This window comes from Anser cygnoides, chromosome 12 (genome assembly GCF_040182565.1).
Source record: "Anser cygnoides isolate HZ-2024a breed goose chromosome 12, Taihu_goose_T2T_genome, whole genome shotgun sequence".
NCBI classification, from domain to species: Eukaryota; Metazoa; Chordata; class Aves; order Anseriformes; family Anatidae; genus Anser; species Anser cygnoides.
In genome coordinates this window covers 2575545-2592610 of record NC_089884.1, presented here as the reverse complement: position 1 = coordinate 2592610, position 17066 = coordinate 2575545, and the positions used below count along the sequence as shown (strand labels likewise).

The following is a 17066-nucleotide window of genomic DNA, read 5'->3' as shown; positions in this document are numbered from 1 at the left end:
AATCTGGTCAATTCACTGAAATGCAGCTTTAAAAGACAGCAGACTACGGCTCCGAAGTTCTCTCAGCTCGGATTGCCTGAGTCAGTGTCACTTCCTTCCCATCAGCCATTATCAAAATATTAGACACAGAAACTCCATGCATTATTTACATTTTCGCACTGCTGGTAATTGCTGCCTCGAAATCAGTCACTTGTTAATTTATAATGATCAAATATTTGAGGTCTCGCCTGCACTGTATAAAAACTAATGCAGACGTTTGCTATGGACAAGACACGGTGTAAAATACAGCACTTCGGTGCTGTTTGCTCCAGTCGAAGTTCGTATTTAACGTTTAAGTTTGTATCACATGAAAATGCTTTCAAAACAACGAGCCAACCAAAAGAACAAAGAAAAACGGGGCTGCAAAGTGCTCTCGGTGAATTAACATTTCTCTCTCAGTTGTCTCCCGCCCAGAATTAAGGATTTCAAACCTCTGCAGGAGAACCACGGAAGCAACAGGCCATACAAAATAAATAGAGCTGCAAACTCCTACAGGGGACCTTTCCTAAGGACCCGGACAGTAATCCCTCGTTTATGTAACTGCTTTGGGAAGAAGGGAACGAGGGAACAGAGATGTTCAGTTTGTAAACTTGCCGGGGAAGCTGAAATTCTAACCAAAATGACCCGGATTGCAAGGTGCAAGCAGCACCAACAATTCTGCTGCCACCTGTCAACACAAACACCTTCCTTCTCTCGGTGTGTGCTCCACCGCTCCGAATGCAGCTCAACAAGGCTTTTTTATGCAAGCAGGTGCAAACTGAAGGGGGATACGGCACCGCCACCACGCTTCCTCGTGCCTTGGGGAGGCGGTGGCTCCCCTTCCCTTAGCAAGACCCCGTGCTCGACGTGGGAGCTGCGTCCCGGTGCCACCCCTCCGCCCGCTGTTACCTTGTCGATTGAAGTCCATGGGAGGCTGTTTGCAGTCCTGAGCTCTGTGCCCGCTGGCCCCACAGTTGTAACAGGAGAGATTCCCATTTTTTTTGTGACTGGAACCGTTGCTGTTCCCCATCATTCCCTGTGCCTGATAGACCCCTGCCGTCCCTGCCATAAAGTTCTGCATCGGCGGTACCGCAAACGTCGACTGCCCGGTCATCACGGAGTCCGGCGCTATCCCGCTGTTGTACGCGGTGTGCACCACGGGGAAGGTCGTGCTGCTGTTGTACTGCTGCGTGTTGATGTAGCCGTTACTACACAAAGGGTTGAAGGGCAGAAATGGGAAAGTAAACATGGAAGGGCCCGAAAACGGGTGCTGAAAATAGTTAGCGTAGCTGACGGTCATGCCGCTCGAACCACAGTTCCCGCTGCACCCGCAGGAGCTGCACACCATGCACCCCGGCGGCTGCGGCTGCTGCTGCTGGTGGTGATGGTGGTGGTGGTTCTGGTTTGGTACCGGGATGCTCCCTGCAGATCCGCTGCTGCTGCTGCTGCTGCTACTGCTGCTGCTGCTGCTGCTGCTGTAGAAGTTGTTCTCGGCAACAGACGAGAGCGTGGGGCTGGAGCTGGGCGCAGGGCAGCTGGGCAAATTGGCCATGGTCGCAAATGACGTGGAGGGGTGGCTGCTGGACGAGGCCGCGTTGCTGTTTGCGCAGAAGCTGCCTTGCATCGGCGCCACTGGCACGCTGCTCATTGCAGAAAAGGCAACTTTGGTGTTGGCTGTGTACAGAGCAGTCCGGGGATTTATTATTGCAGGGGACACCGTTATTTGCATATTACTGGAGCAGGAAGTCTGTCCGGCAATGGCAGAATCGGTAGGAACAGAAGAAGACACCAGGAGTTTGATGGGTGGACGAGCCACGTGGAAGACTGTGCTGGATGTTACCGTGGCAGCAGTACTCGTTTCTACTATTAATCCTGGCTGCTGAGCTGTTTTTATCACTCTGTCCAGAGTCGAAGCGTGTACGACTTTGGTTCGAGGACCGAAGTTAATGGTAGACGTGGGTGAGCTGTTCTCAGCAGCCCCGGAAAGCACTTGCAAGGGCTGATGGGGAGAAGACGCAGCCATTACATCCACTACTGTATTCCCAAAGCTCTTTTCCATTTTTATGCTGCCTCTCGGTCCAGGAGAGACTTTATTCCTTTCTTCTAAAGATAAAAGCGAATGCATAGACGATGAAAGCAGCTTCATGTCTGCATTGCCACGCTCTGATTTATGCACTGAATTCAGCATCCGAATGGGGGTGATATGAGAAGAGGCCGCTGACATCATTTGCATTTGCAGAGGATGGTGACCGGACGGATTGGAGCCTGCATCATTTTGCACGGGTAAGACCTGAGCAGTGGGTCTGGCCGAACTCGAAGTGAAATGATTCAGTAACATGACGGGCTTCTCCTTTTCTGAACCATCTAAGTGAATCTCTAAACCTAGGGACAGAAAATATTGTGTCTATAAATACAACTGCTTCGCTAGGCCACAAGCTGGCCAACACAAGCACCCTCCCTGGCTGTTTCTGCTTACGTCTCTCGTTCTCCTCGGCGCTGTCTGAGCTCTCTTCCCTTGTCTGGATCCCCATGGGGCTGGAAGAAGAGCTGGAGTACTCGGACGAGCTGCCTTCCCGGGGCAGCGGGTGGGCTGGCTGATCCACGTCCACCCGCAGCTCTGCGGATAAAGCGGGCGCGAGCGATCAGGGAATGCAAACGAGAACGGTAAGACCTGCTTGGCACGACCTGGTTAAAATTGTCTTGCAACATCAGCTAACATATAAAGGTGCTCAAGATTTACAGAGACAGGCACTGCCTATGAAGCAGGAGTCTGGAGGCGTTAACAGTCGCTGACCAGCACAGCTGGCCATTCACATGGAAGCCACGAAGGGACAAATAATTTTTCTTGCAGTCCACATACACAGAAATTGCACCTTTTGATTGCTCCCTGTTAAGCCAATGGACTTTTGGAAGACAAAGCTTACGACAGGTTGGTGGAGAAGCAGGAAGAGGATGAGCTTGCTCTTGTACAAGGACACACTGAGCCCTGCGAGCATGGCACTGTGCTCTGCTCCTTTCTTACCTGCAGCATGGTTGCCACGAATACTCTGGATAGGCCCTACGTGCGTTGTAGGGGGAACCCTCGCCACACCGCTGCTGGTAACTGAAGAAGGTGTTGCGGGGTTTAGGCACCGCTTCTCCGATTTTTCTCTATAGGGCGATGGAGAAACGTATGAAGACACAAAAAAAACAGATCAATCAACTTCTGAATGAAACCGAAGCAGGCAAAGTCCATTAAATAATCTTAGGAAGTTATGCTCATTTCACGTGGAAACATTTGGCAATTATATCAATCCTGAACTTAGCTGCTTGCCAGCAGTCACTTTGTCCTTTCTGTCATCTGATTGTAATACTAATGCTTTCCTTTGTTTAAGGCAAAACGTCACAAAATGGTGACTACATTCTATCACACGTTATGTAGGCACGTCCCAAACATAGCCAGGCACGTCAAACCAAATGTGATTCTAACTTCTAATGTTGCAAGCACTGGAAAATCTAAGACTGGTGAAAAATGCTGTGTAGGAGCTTTGATAAATGGGCATGGATTTGGATTCTTAATTGCTTTTTAAGTAACTGCAGCAGCTTCAGAACAAACATTTACCTCTACGCGGAGATATCAAAAACACGGACAATTTCTTACATCAGTTTCCCCAAGTCGCTATTAGTATTTCACAGAGCGCTGCCCTTCTTTATATCACCTTCATGAGACAAAACAACTGCTGTGCTCATAAAACTGCAACAGCCCTGCCTTTGTCCCAGAACCGTGTTAGAAGCCCGAATCCTCCAGGCATTCATCTGGCAACGTGCAGCCCAGCTCCGGCAGGCAGCAGAGTCCTGAGTGCCTGCAGCTGCCACAGCTGGCGCGGGTCACCGCAGGACACCAAGAAAGCTCTTGAAGTAGCTGTGCTCCATCCCAGCTGACTGCGAGCCAAAAAATTGTCAGGTCTTAGCAAGAAAAAATCCTGCTGGGCATCCTGATTTTCTGCGTACGTGTCATCTGGCAACGCCACCTGAACTTGCGAAGTCGACAGCCTGGAGACTTGCCTTCCTGATTCCCTCCCACCCTGTAAGGACGCTTCATTATATCAGCTATTTATTAAACACAAAATCAAAAAGTACTGAAGAAAGGTTTATGTTCCCAGTGAGTTTGCCTGTCTTTTTCTCAAATATCAGCAGCCCAATAAAAAATACTGTGTCTCCCTCCCACAGGCATGGCTTTGTGTATACCATCACGGCTGCAGTACTGTTACTAAGAAATATTTATGCACAAATCATTTAATCTGACAAAACATGAGAGAGTTCCACGGGCACAAAGACTTGATAATTACTCGCAGGGAAGAAATGGCAGAGAAAGCAAACAACTGAGCAGAGAAACAGAGGGGAAGGGAAAGAAACAGAGCTGAAATACCGATTTTCCTGAAGGTGAGAAGGGTGTCTGGCTGTTCGGTGATTCTAAGTTCAGCTTAGGCTATATACGGTCCTCCACCTTCCACTGACATGATTTTGCTGTGAGCTCATAAGACTTTCTAAGGCATGGTTGAAATGGAACTTGACTAAATATAAAATGTAGCTTGTACATCTGCTCTACAATATCTGTTAGAGAAGATTTTAAAAGTCCTATGTAACTGCATGCATCTTTTGTAAATTATTTCAAAAATGTTTCCCTCCTTAGAAGAGCTGTCGCCACGCATATATGTTACAGTTGGGTTGCCACGTCCTTTAAAAATGGAATTTACAAATTCTTTACATTTGGTTATCCTTATACAGCCCTGAACAGGCAACAGTAGAACAGTGAGTATAAAATATGGTCTAGTAAACCTCTGCTTCAAGAGCTTTTCAAGCAACTGTCAGTAACTGTAGATTAAGGGCGACAGTTAAGCATTATCCGTATTTACAGGTGGGAATCCTGGTAGATTTATGGCCTGGAAGAAAAGGCCATTGTAAACTTTGTGTTAGATAACTTATGACCTTAATAAAACATTTTTTCCCCCACTTACTTTTCCAACTCTAGCTGGGTCTTGAGCTTCTTCTTTGCTCCCATAGTGAGCGATTCAAACTTATTCAGATCTTCCTCAGTAAGACTCAGAAACTTGTAAAGAAAAAATTTCTGTTTAGTTTTATAGCCTGAAATATTCTCATTTACAATTTTCAGTAAAGATCAATTCTGAAAAGCAACTTTAAAGCCATTTTTAACATATGTTAATTCAAAGAAACTCATCTCCAGTTTTAAATTATAGAATCAGTGTAGAATAAGTGTGGGGGACATAAATGAAAGAAAGAACATCTGTAGGTTAAATTTAATTAGGTATGTGCTTATATTAACTATTCACAATAAAGACAAAGTAATCTGCATACATATGAAAATAGAACTTTATGCTACATATGAGTTTAAGGATCTAGTTCTCTTAAAAATCACTCCAGTTTCGCTAGTTATGCCATTTAAAACAGAAATCAATATGCAGTCATCTCGTTGGTTTATTTGAAAATACACTCTGAACTTAACTTTATAATAAAATATATAGAATAAATAAATATATACATCTATGATATAAATAAAAATAAAAGCCAGCAAAGCATGCATAATTATATATGCTTTTTTTAAAATGGGAAAATGCCAGCACACTAAAATATCCACAGTTTTCCTACTTGACCGAAGAAAAAAGCACGGTATATATCCCCTCACATAATGAAGAACATTAAACCAGAAAACTCTGGTAACAGATTACAGTTAAATACACACACCATACTATAACCTTCACAAAGCTCTCCCAATTTAGACCTGACTCAACCTAAGCACTTTGTCCACCGGAGGGCGTTCAAAGCTAAAATACAGTAAGAGGACATGAATCTTAAACAGCCCTTACAGATGGAGCTGGATAAATACTGTAACAGTACTCATAACTGTTCAGTTAAAATCCAGCAGACATTAGGATCTTTCAGGAGTCTTACTACGCAAATAAATAAACGTTTGTTTTTCCAAAAGATTTTTGCCGAAAACAAATTCACTTGCAGGTACATGCCCACGCTAATGTTCGTGTCAGAAGACTCTTTGAATTTATTTTAAAAAGAACGATAACCAAATATTCTGGGGAGAAAAACTAGTGAAGAAGCAGAAACAACAACAAAAAGACAACAGATTTTTGTTACTGCACATCAAAGGGATGAACAGGGAGCCAAAGCAGAGCCCCTAAGTCAGCATGCAATTGGATCTTCAAGCATTCAATAAAGAATTCTGAAATACAGCAGCTGTCTAACATCCCAGGCCCCGGGCACCATGCCGATCAAAAATAGGAGGAAGGATTTCATCACAATATGACTGCTTCGAGAGAGTGCAAACCTTCACAGCATTTGCTGGTAACTGGTGCAGTTCTAAACGCAGATGTTTGCTGCCTCTCTTTGCACACTACAGAATGTAAGTTAAAAGCTGATTCCCTTTTCTTACCCAACACACAGCCCTACCTTTTCCATCGTGAGCTGTTTGAAGACAGGATAGTATTTGTGCAACCGCAGTTTCCTGAGCCAGTCTAAGATCCCGTTTTGTTCCTGTGTCTGAGGGGTCTGTGGACTGGAAGACATTAACATGGGTGAAGAGGAGTCCATCTGGTTGCGATAGGCCAGTGATGAGCCAGTACCTCCTGAATGGGAACAGTGGGGTAGTGCAACGGGGGCAGCAGCTGGGTGCTGGACATGATTCTGAGAAGACTGAATGCCAGCCACTCCGCATACAGGTCTGCGAAACAGAAACAGAATTTGATTTAGCACATTGAATCTTTGTTCAGCTACTTTGGCAATATAAATCTACCACTTGCAAGAGTTCTGGTAAAACCTGCACTGTTTGATCCAAGTTAAAGATTTGTAACTATGCTGTTCGGTAGCAGATTAAAAGCAGTGCAGTCTATCGCAAACATTAAAAGCTGTAAGTTCAACTTAAGCAGATGTTTCCTTCCATAATCCTAAATAGTACGTGTTCTGCCACCTCTCTGTGATTGAAAAAAAAAGGTCTAGAGAGAATGGCCATGGTTCAGCTTTGCATTATTAGAAAGAAGCCCAAATCTAATATATGGAATTGTTTTTTTTCTACATGTGGATGTGGCTAAATAACCCACAATGCTGGCTCCTCGATGTGTTCTGTTTTTTGTTGGAGAAAAAGAAAATTGCCTCTTAAAAGAATGATTAGGGTTCTGAGTTTCCTAACAAAAGGCTAGAATATTTCTTTCCCTCTTTTCCCAAAGCTGACTTGGAAGAGGTCACTCTCCTTTCTCCCTCTGAAGAAAAACTGCTATACAAGGAAACATTTAAATGTGCTGTAGACAGAAAAAAGCCTTTCAGAGATGCTCTACTCTCCCTTTGTCCACAAATATTCACGCTAGGGATGACCAGATCTGTGCCTACAATTCAGCAATCATCACTCCTTTTAAATACATGATTGAGGCCATTATGACTTACGTAGTAAGCAGCAGATCACAGAAAAGACATCCATCGTTGCAGCTCAACATTGAAGTGTTGATGCCAATTATTAGTTTAAAACATTCTGAGAAACACTGCTTAGAACGCGTTCGTAGATTGAACCGCCAGCAGGAGCACTGCAATCATCTGATCTAATCTCCCAGGTAATGCCGGTCAAAAGGCTTCTCTACATTTGTCTTTGAACACACACGTTTCTTAAGATGAGATGGCCACTGCTGATTTCAAAACTGGCAATGACGAGAGTCTGTCACAACCCCAGAAAGTTTGTTCCAATGGTAATTGCATTTTATATACTTCATTTTGGAAGCTGAACTTAAATTCTATCTTCCAATAACGAGATCATGTTACATTTTGACTTGCAAACTGTTAAGTAAGTTTGGGTGTCGTCGTGATCGCTGTAAAACTTCTCTTCACCTAAATAACCATACAGAGCTTCTGTAGTTATTATTACAGGACGCGTTTCCTTAAGCTTTTAAAAAAATGAACAAATGACAACACTAGAAATACTAGTACCTTACAACTAAATTTGCATCATTTATCTCTTTTGGGCTGACCACACGCTAAGGATAGAATTTCTGACAATCTTCTACAGCTGACTATAAAAGCTCAAATAAATCTCCAAGGGAAGACAGATAATTATCAATAGAACAGGGTTTTACAACTAAACGGAATAAACATAATCAGAATAAATATTTCACCTTCCAGATGTTCCCAGCGTAGTTCCTACTTTATAAAGGGAGGGGTTGCCAGGATCTAAAAACAAGGAATCGAAGTTAAAAATAATACCAAGTTATGAAATGCGTATCAGTTGAAAAAAATAATAATAACCTTAAAGCTTCATTTAAACTTACTTGAACTCTGAAGTTGCTGTGAAGGAGATGAAGTGCTGAAAAACTTTCTAACATGGTCGTTTTTCACCACATGGGAAGGTAATGGTGCCAAATACCTGCACGTTCATCAAAAACAAATAAAACCCCCCTCTTGTTATAATTGATTCACAGCTGTCTATTTAATCATACGAAATGCAAATGACATTTTAAAATCGATGTTAAGAAACATAAAAGCCCTTTCAAATTAACATGAAATTCTGTCTCAAAACAGCCTTGAAGCGCACATCTATCCTTATCCTTAAAATTTCTTACACTCATGTCACCGTTTTGTGTTTCTTTCCCTCTGTTTAATGTTTCACTCAAATATGCTTAATTTAGAATTACATCCGACTGGAACACTCAACACAAGTTTCTAAGTACAAACTTGAAAATTTCCTTTCAAAAACCTGAAACCAAAGACCAGAAAATATAGATGTATCTACGGTTATTTAATTTTCTCCTCCTCGAAATAAACAGCAGATGTAGATTCTGGCAGTGCAGAGGAAAAAGGCTCTAAAACTTATGTCACATTTTCCCTGGGATTGCTATGCTTCTTCTGGGGAGAAAAAAAAAGGCAGTTTCCCAAAACTTTGTAAAGTATGAAGTGTCTTCTATCAACGTGACTAGATTTCTTATTGTTATGCAAGCTCGATTGTCTTTTTCCAAGTCTTTGATAGATTTGCAAGTGTATAAAGAGGTGTCAAAATAGAGATCATTTTGACTGTACTTTGGATTTCTCGTTTTTAAAGTCTTTGAGTAAAAAATGAATTCAACTAGAGACATGTGAATGTGCTTTCCACCTTGAAAAATCCCAGTTCCTTTCCTGAATCTTTCAAATATGCAGCGCTGAGCAAAACAGCTTCTTTTTCTGCTCCACAGACAGCCGTTGCTGTGTAAACGCAGATTGCTGCTCTATTAACCTAGATTTGTAGAGACTGTTGCTAGCTAAACAGCAGCAGCAGCAACATGCTTTCCCTCTTACCCTACCAAATTCTCCTCGGTAGGCTGTGATTCTCGAGGCGCGGAGGGGATTGTTTGAAATGTTAACGCTGTTTGCCATGAAAAATAATCTAGGCATGCACCTGCTGGCTCTCACTAGAGCAAAATAGCCACTGGGGCTCTACCCGTGGTGGACAAAAGTCTGTCTGGATGTAGGAAAATAGGTGTTTAGCAGAAGCTCTATCAAAAGTTAATTAGTATTTTAATATGTCGTTTAATACTTATTAGAGGTAAAGACAGTTGTAGCTGCAAATACTTTCACTCCTTTGAATTCTCCTAGCAAAACTATTTCAGGATTTAAAAAAGAGAGAACTGATGTGAACTGCCACAGATGGCGATTTTTAAAATGGTTTTAGATTAGATAATAGCCAGGTGATTTATGGTAATGTACCGAGGTACCATGTAGGGCTTTGGAAATTTCTGTTAATGACTTCCAACAATTTAATGGCCATTACAAATATACACAAGGCATTTTATAAAAGCATATCTACCTTTTTGAGATTGAAGGAAAACAAATACAACAACAATCTCAAACACTGGTAAAACATCAAGAAATAATGCTTAAGATCAGACCCTAATTTCTTCAGAGTAATTCAGAATATAAATGTAATATATCTATTTTTTGTTTCTTTCTTCCATTTGGTGAAAAAGCCACGCATCAAGATAAAACCCAAACAAAGCAGCATACCTAAGGTCCGATTCCAGGTCCATGTGGTTCCGTTCTAGGTAAAATGAATCTGGACCAGCTAGGCAAGGAATGAATTTCTCCAAGTTTTCATCCGGATATAGCTGAGACAGCTAAAGGTGGAGGATATTAAAATAGTAAGTGAAAAGAAGACTCATTACTCGGATGAGATGCAAGGCACAGCAATTTAAAAGTCAAACGTTTTATGGCATTCAACTTATCTGTGTTATTTCAGTACATTTTCAAAAATGGCTCTGAATGAAATTACATATTGAGACAAAACATCGCTTCGTTTCAAAGCATCCCTCATATCGCCTTTACCTTTGAAATAAATTCAGTCACTTCAGTGGATGACTTGGTTACCAACGTCACTGAAGAATCAGACCACAGGACCTGAAGGAGTAAAAAGCCTCCAGTTTAGTAACTAGTAGTCAGGGATTTAAATCTGCTTTCAGAAGATCCCTAACAGGCATCAGATGACTGCCACAGGCTGCAAGAAACATCCTTGTTGCTGTGACATCAGCGAGGAAAAACTTTCTGTGCACAAGTAACTATTACTCAGTCCTCCCTCGCTGCCCAACGCGCGCTGTTATTACACTTAACAACTACTCTGAATTCTTAAAAAAGCACTTCAGAGTTTACACAGCCCCGGCACGCTGCAGACATCCAGCATTAAAACAGACTACTCACTAATGGCACTTTTTTTCCTTGTGACGGTTACAGAAAACAGCTGCTGTGTGCGAGCCGATGGGCAACACGAGCAACTCATCGCAGCGGTGCCCACCTAGAGCTAACCCACTCCATACGCTGTGCAGATTTGAAGGTGGCAGCAAACCATCCTGCTGCCGAAAAGCAAAACCTTCAGCACGAAACCTGCAGTTAGCGTCCCATCGATGCTTTTCAGACGCCACCATCTTGTGTATGCCCTAGCAAAAGGAAGCAGTTCGCTATCTCTTCCTGGAGGCTCCCTGCGTTAAGTCATTGCATTCTTCCACGCAGAGGTATTTATTGGGTGGTGGGTGACTGAACCGAGCCAAAAGTCAGGGCTTCTTGGCACGAAGACGGTCGGATGCAAGCGGCTACCATTGCTAGCAAACTAGCAAGTCCCCCCAGCCGTAAGATCCCCAATTCAAAGGGTTTGGCGGGTACACGAGTCTTCAGCAGCTACATATGGGAAGAAGCTGGGTTTGTGTGTTTGAGAAGCAGGAAGCCATCTTCTCACATGACGCTAGTCTCAATGACAACTGAAAACATACACACAGTTTTTCCAGCCTCCAGAATGCAGCCAAAAAGACTGGTGAGAGGATTTCAAAATAGATTACATAATGGAGGAATTTCCTCTCTGCAGAGCTGTTACACAAAAGTAAGAAAAAAGAAAAGAAGAAAAGAAAACTTGAGCAGTTTCTGGTTTTACAAAGCCTTTTCTCCTCATTTTTTTGAGGTTTGCGCTGAATTAATACCTTTTTAAGATTCGTGAGAAGCTTCAGAAAATACAGGAGATACTTCTCTTTCCTTCTAGTTTTGTAAAAACCTGACATTTGTTACAACTGACGTTTTGCTAACTTGTTATAATTTTCAATACTTACGAAACAATAACGTGAGCTGTAAATCCAGGGAACAACAGCAATGCCAAGCACGGCTGAAAACTGCTCTATCTATTGACCTTCTAGTCCCAAGCTCCTCAACAAAACATTTAGCAGTTAGGTTTCTAACCAAGCAAACAGCAATTTATTAGCTCAGCTAAACTATGGACGGTTCTTTTAGTTACAAGCCGTCAAGTGAAATGTTGTCACCGATAGAAGTCATTTCTGGTATTTATAGAAGAATTTATAATAGGAAAAAATGTTCCACAAAATATGGATACGCAACTGGAGTCCAGACGACGATATCGTTCATAAGGATGTTAAAAAAAAAAATCAAAACCCCTTTCTAATATTGATGACATTTGGAGCAGTCACAGTCATTATCCCCGAATTGAGACAAGCAGAGGTTAATGCTGTCAACATCACAGGAAGATGCCAAATGGGCGCTCTGTCTTGGGTCTCAGTTTGAAAGAAACTTTTCTTTTTAGTGCAAGTTGTAGATAATTGAAATTCTACTGTCCTTTTTCTTTCAGGTTTTCCCTTTCTCACCAACTGTTTGGCTTTGATGCCTCATTAAGTAAGCCAAAGACATTTTCTGGGCTTTGCATTCTGAATTTTGGAATACGTTCTTCAGACTGGATGGGACAAAAGCATTTTGTCATTCTTTCTTGACAGCTCTCCGCTATTAACACAAGGTTTCACTGAATGAAATCATAGGCCCACAGAAACCGTGAGCAATGACTGAAGCCCCAAAAGCTGCGTCAAAAAGGGGGAAAGCCACTTCTCCTAGCAGCCTGTGGCTAACCACTCTCATTCCAGCAGAACTATTCTCATTTCCAGTCTGAATTTGTCTGGCTTCAATTTTCAGACAACGGTTCCTGTTATGCTTTTTTTTTCCTGCCATATTAACGACTCCTTTACCATAAAATATTTTCTTCCCTTTAAAAACACTCTTATATGATGCTCAAGTCATCTTTCAGAGGAATTCTTTAAGTCTCTCACTGCATGGCATTTTCCTCAAGCCTTGAATAATTTCCATAGCTATTTTCTGTACTCTACAACACCCCTTTTAAAACCAGCAACGTCTGAAACATATGCCACAGTCTCACACTCCCCTCGCTGCTGAACACAGAGATAAACGGTCATTCTGCCTCTTTTCCCATACACACAGAACCGCCCTGAGTACCTAATTTCTCTTGTTTGTCCAGATTAAGACTCAAATTCTTGTTAGCTTCTGCATTCCAGGACAGAGATACCATTTTCTGCAAGTGTGGCATGATTTTTTCCCATAAATATACATTTGCCACAACTGGCTGCGTTAGAGTGATTTATTTCTTTGCCTGTGTCCCACTTACCAGTCAATCTCTGCAACATCTACATATGTTAATCAACAGCAATTTATGACTACTTACAAATCACTGATTAAAAAAAAAAAAAAGACTAAGCACCTATCCTTGAGGACCAATTTCTGGGATCTAACAATGTCTGAGAATTTCTTTAACTCCTTTTTAAGTGTTATCCTCCCTTCTTTCAAAGGAAGAAAAAAAAAACAAAACAAAAAATCACCAGAACTTACCTCAAAGGAATATTCAACATTTCTCTCATTCTTCTTGTGTGCCAGTCCCTTTAGCTCCACTTTTTCAACGCTCACTATGAAAAAGCAAAGAGATAAGAAGAATGAGGAGGATGTTTTTAGCTGCATGCAGGTGTGATTATTCGTAGCTAGAGCCAGAACTCGCCCGCAGCGCGTTTGACGGCTGGCGGCAGTGCTTCAGGTGCACACTTGAGGGCAGATGGGGAAGGTGATACCCATTGGACCTGCTTTCCATTCTAGCTTTAGAAAGGCTTAATTTCAACCACCACCCAAACAATAGACCGAGTGCAAAGCTCTTCGTTTCCTCCTGGCCATATGACAGCACTCGCTGGCACGACAACAGACATGACAAAAGGGGATGGGTTTATCTGAGCAACATCACGTAGCAAAGAGCATCCTTCTAAGGGAAACCGTGTTTTCAGGGGCTGGTTTTACAAGGAGTTTAGTGCTTTTTTATTGCTCCGTTGACATCACGACTCCTCCTTGAGTGCAGGTTGACGGGAAACTTCAGCCTTAATTATTGCTATTTGTGTAAGTCGAAAGCAAAACCAGGATCTTACGGAGGGAAGGGCTGCACAGCCCAGACCCCGCTGCCTCCATCTCCACGTGTGTACAGCCTTTACAGACACAGCCCTAGGCATCAGATCGTTGAAATGCCACCTCCTTGCAGCCTCTCATTTCCCACACGCATCAAAGATCTCACTGTGCTAAGCATTATCCAGATTATTTTACTGCCTTTCTGTTTCTCTTGTAATTTCTCCTGTCTTGTGCCTGCACCCGTGGGGATACACAGATATTTTTTTTTTTCATAAAATCTCAATTGCATTGGCTTAACAATTCAAAAGCAATTATATGAAACCAGTCACGGGAACGTTAGCTGCCAACAACAGGTGCCGGGAGGGACGCACGCTGTGCGCATTGCATTTCCACACAGCAGTTCAAACGAGCAAAATCCACAGCCTGACATTTTCTTTCTGGGGAACTACAATCGACAACGTTTTTACTTGTTTTCAAGACTATTTATGCATTATGTCACCTGTATGACTCAGAGGTACGTTTATCGCATATATCTTTCTCTTCCCTGATAACATGAGCAGCCTATTCCCAAGGCCAAGGCGCTCCATCTCCAACCTGGGGCTCAATTTTCCTCCCCATGAAATAATCACGAGGCTTTACCTTGTCCATTGAAACCTTTTTGTTGTGTCCCGTCATTTAAAAAATGTTACCACCTAGCCCTTGGCTGTTTAACCGACCTCCTCTTAGAGTTTTATTTATTTGCAGTCAAAATTTTTAGAAGTGCAAAATTTTAAATAGATGTGCAGATGTTTATGTGGGTATTTGATACCAAATTTAGCACTCCCTTTATGATCCTCAGCCATTCCTTCTTCATGTAATTCCCAATTACAGTAACACAAATCCCTATGCTTGTGAATAACGTCAATTTACTACTTACTACTTTCTCTTCTACCTTATCCTTTTGTCGCGATTTGCTCCCCTTAAAGCTTTCAGTGGATTCCTCTCGCATTTCTGAGCTGCCTTCACAGTACTACCGCGCTGCTACGCTGCACGCTCAGCACCACGGGAACACGTCTGCTGCGTGCCAGATATTGATGAGCTACCTGGACAGCACGGAGATTTAAGCACGCACACAGTTCAAAGGTTTTCCTGCAATTTTAAGAAAAATCTCCCTCAACATACTGATTTAAGAGAATTCAGGACACCTGTAATTGTGATGACAGTTAAAATACAGCAAATATTGATCGGCATATTTATTTCGGGATTATAATTAGAGAGAAATTGTAGGGCGGATGTTGTGTGGGGTATCACCGTGCTGCTGCTGAAACAGCTGAAGGACGAGCGAGGAACTGAATGGTCAAAAGACTAGCATCAACCGCAGCAACGTATGCTTTGGAGTAGGACAAAGAAAGCCAGGAAGGTGGCAAGTGTTACTCAGCATTTGCCAGTTACAGTAAATCCAGTGTCGCTTTATTGAAATTTTATTATTATTTGTATTTCCTACAGTTTCTAAACATCATCTCTTTTATCTATTCATGACTCCTCTACAGTAATTCAAGCAACGCAGGATTACCTACCAACACAAAATGGAGCTATTTCTGGCTTACTCTGTGGGTTAATAACAAACTTTAACTCAACTCGTAGATTTTATTGTGCTGACAGTTACGTGACCTCTTCATGCTAAAGTTCTGCCCGAGCTTACCCAGTTAACACAATCTGCTGTGGCGAGTTTATCCTCTGGAAATGATTGCAATTAGCAAGGTGAAGCATTAGGTACACGTTTCTGCAGTGACCCCGCACTGAATCTCGTAAGACGAGGTCTGTTCCAGAGCATGAAATGTAGTTCATCGTGCAGCTGCAACGTGCTGATAGGTTGTCCAGACTGTTTCCAATGATCTGCAAAAATGCCCCAACTAGCTAACGATATGAAATGTATAATTAGTCTTATAATCAAGTTTTTGCTTACTTTGTTATCCGATGTTTTTGTTATGTGGGCTCTTGAATTTTTTTTTTTTGTATTATTTAACTGGTGGTTGATTTTATTAAATAGCCTTCCTAAACTTACCGTGCAGCTTAACTTTATTCAGAACGATCAATCACACAAAACTCAGGAAGAAAAAGCTGCCATCTACCCAGCAGGAGCGAGTGGATTTTAAATTCGCTGTCTAACAAATTGTCTAAAAATGGAAAAAAGGAAACATTTTTACCGTATTCATTTCAAAACCATGGGAAACTGTGCAAAGAGCTGACTCTACCCAATGTCACTATAAACGACTCCACGACCAGAAAAACTGTAGAGACTTCAGGACCCACAAGACTGGTGTATTTTCAGGATGCTGAATTCAGCGAGGCTCAAGCTTCCCCATCTGAGGTATAAAAAAACAGTCGATGTTTCTATTTCAGGAGACAGCCAGGGCAAGCACTTTTGCACCACCTTAAATCTAAGCTTCTGGTCTGGATCTAACCACCGGGAACTCATTCACGAGTAGCACAGGTTCACCCCCACATCAGGCATTGTGCATGGGGCAGGAACCACCAGGGCAGCTTGGAAGGGTGCGTATCGTCATGCTAGGGGATCGGTGGGAGGCATACCTTCCTTTCTGTCTGCTCCTTTCTTCCAGCGCTTCCCTGTAAAATGAGCCAACAGAAGGACTTGTGTGCGTGGGGACGCATCTCACCCACTGCTAGGCTTTCTGACCTGCTCCAGGAAGGGGGCACTGAAGACTTTGTGATGGAGCTATACCCACAGTTATCTGGGGAACTACAACAGGCAGGTAAAACGGATTTGGACGAGGTGACAAATGAAACACAAAAGGGATTAAAAAAAAAAAGACAAAGGAGGTTTGCAGGTGCGTGCAGAAGGGGCTCCCATCGAGGCTGTGGCTACGTACAACTTCTCTGGTCTCATTCAGAAGAGCACAGAGTACGGGGACATACCACACAACCCTTCCCACGTATTCACAGTTACTAGAAATCTAATTTTGAAATACACGAGCCCTTTGTCTTCTGTTGAACTCTGCTTTGAAAGGGCAGCCGACAGAATGAAACATCTTCATTCTCTAGCAGAGATTTTCTGCAATCACATTTCCTGGGGCGTTCGGGGGGAGATTGTTTTACTTTGCTACTTTCCTTTAAACACAAATGAGAAATGTTCTTCGTGTAGCTATCAACTGCACACAGAATTGCATCAGTTATTGAAGCTTGCATTCGAAATGCTATTGCCGAGGCCAAAGCAAATACCGCTCTGCGATTAAGTCCACATCCTTTACGTTTTGTTATGATGCAGTAGGAGTCGTGTCACACAGCCATGTCCTGCCAGCATAGCTGTTAACACA

General features: G+C 42.5%; 1 protein-coding gene across 1 annotated transcript in view; it reads right to left on the bottom strand.

Moving 5' to 3' along the window:
• ZCCHC14 (zinc finger CCHC-type containing 14) overlaps positions 1–17066 on the bottom strand; it is a 54402-nt gene that overhangs the window by 6454 nt on the left and 30882 nt on the right. Inside the window, exons 3-12 of the mRNA XM_013197586.3 lie at positions 13198–13271; positions 10360–10431; positions 10042–10151; positions 8337–8431; positions 8184–8238; positions 6478–6748; positions 5016–5107; positions 3041–3168; positions 2495–2635; positions 928–2400 (exon numbers count right to left, since the gene is read on the bottom strand). Of these exons, the coding sequence (XP_013053040.2) occupies positions 928–2400; positions 2495–2635; positions 3041–3168; positions 5016–5107; positions 6478–6748; positions 8184–8238; positions 8337–8431; positions 10042–10151; positions 10360–10431; positions 13198–13271 (2511 nt within the window). The remainder of the gene's footprint in view (positions 1–927; positions 2401–2494; positions 2636–3040; positions 3169–5015; positions 5108–6477; positions 6749–8183; positions 8239–8336; positions 8432–10041; positions 10152–10359; positions 10432–13197; positions 13272–17066) is intronic.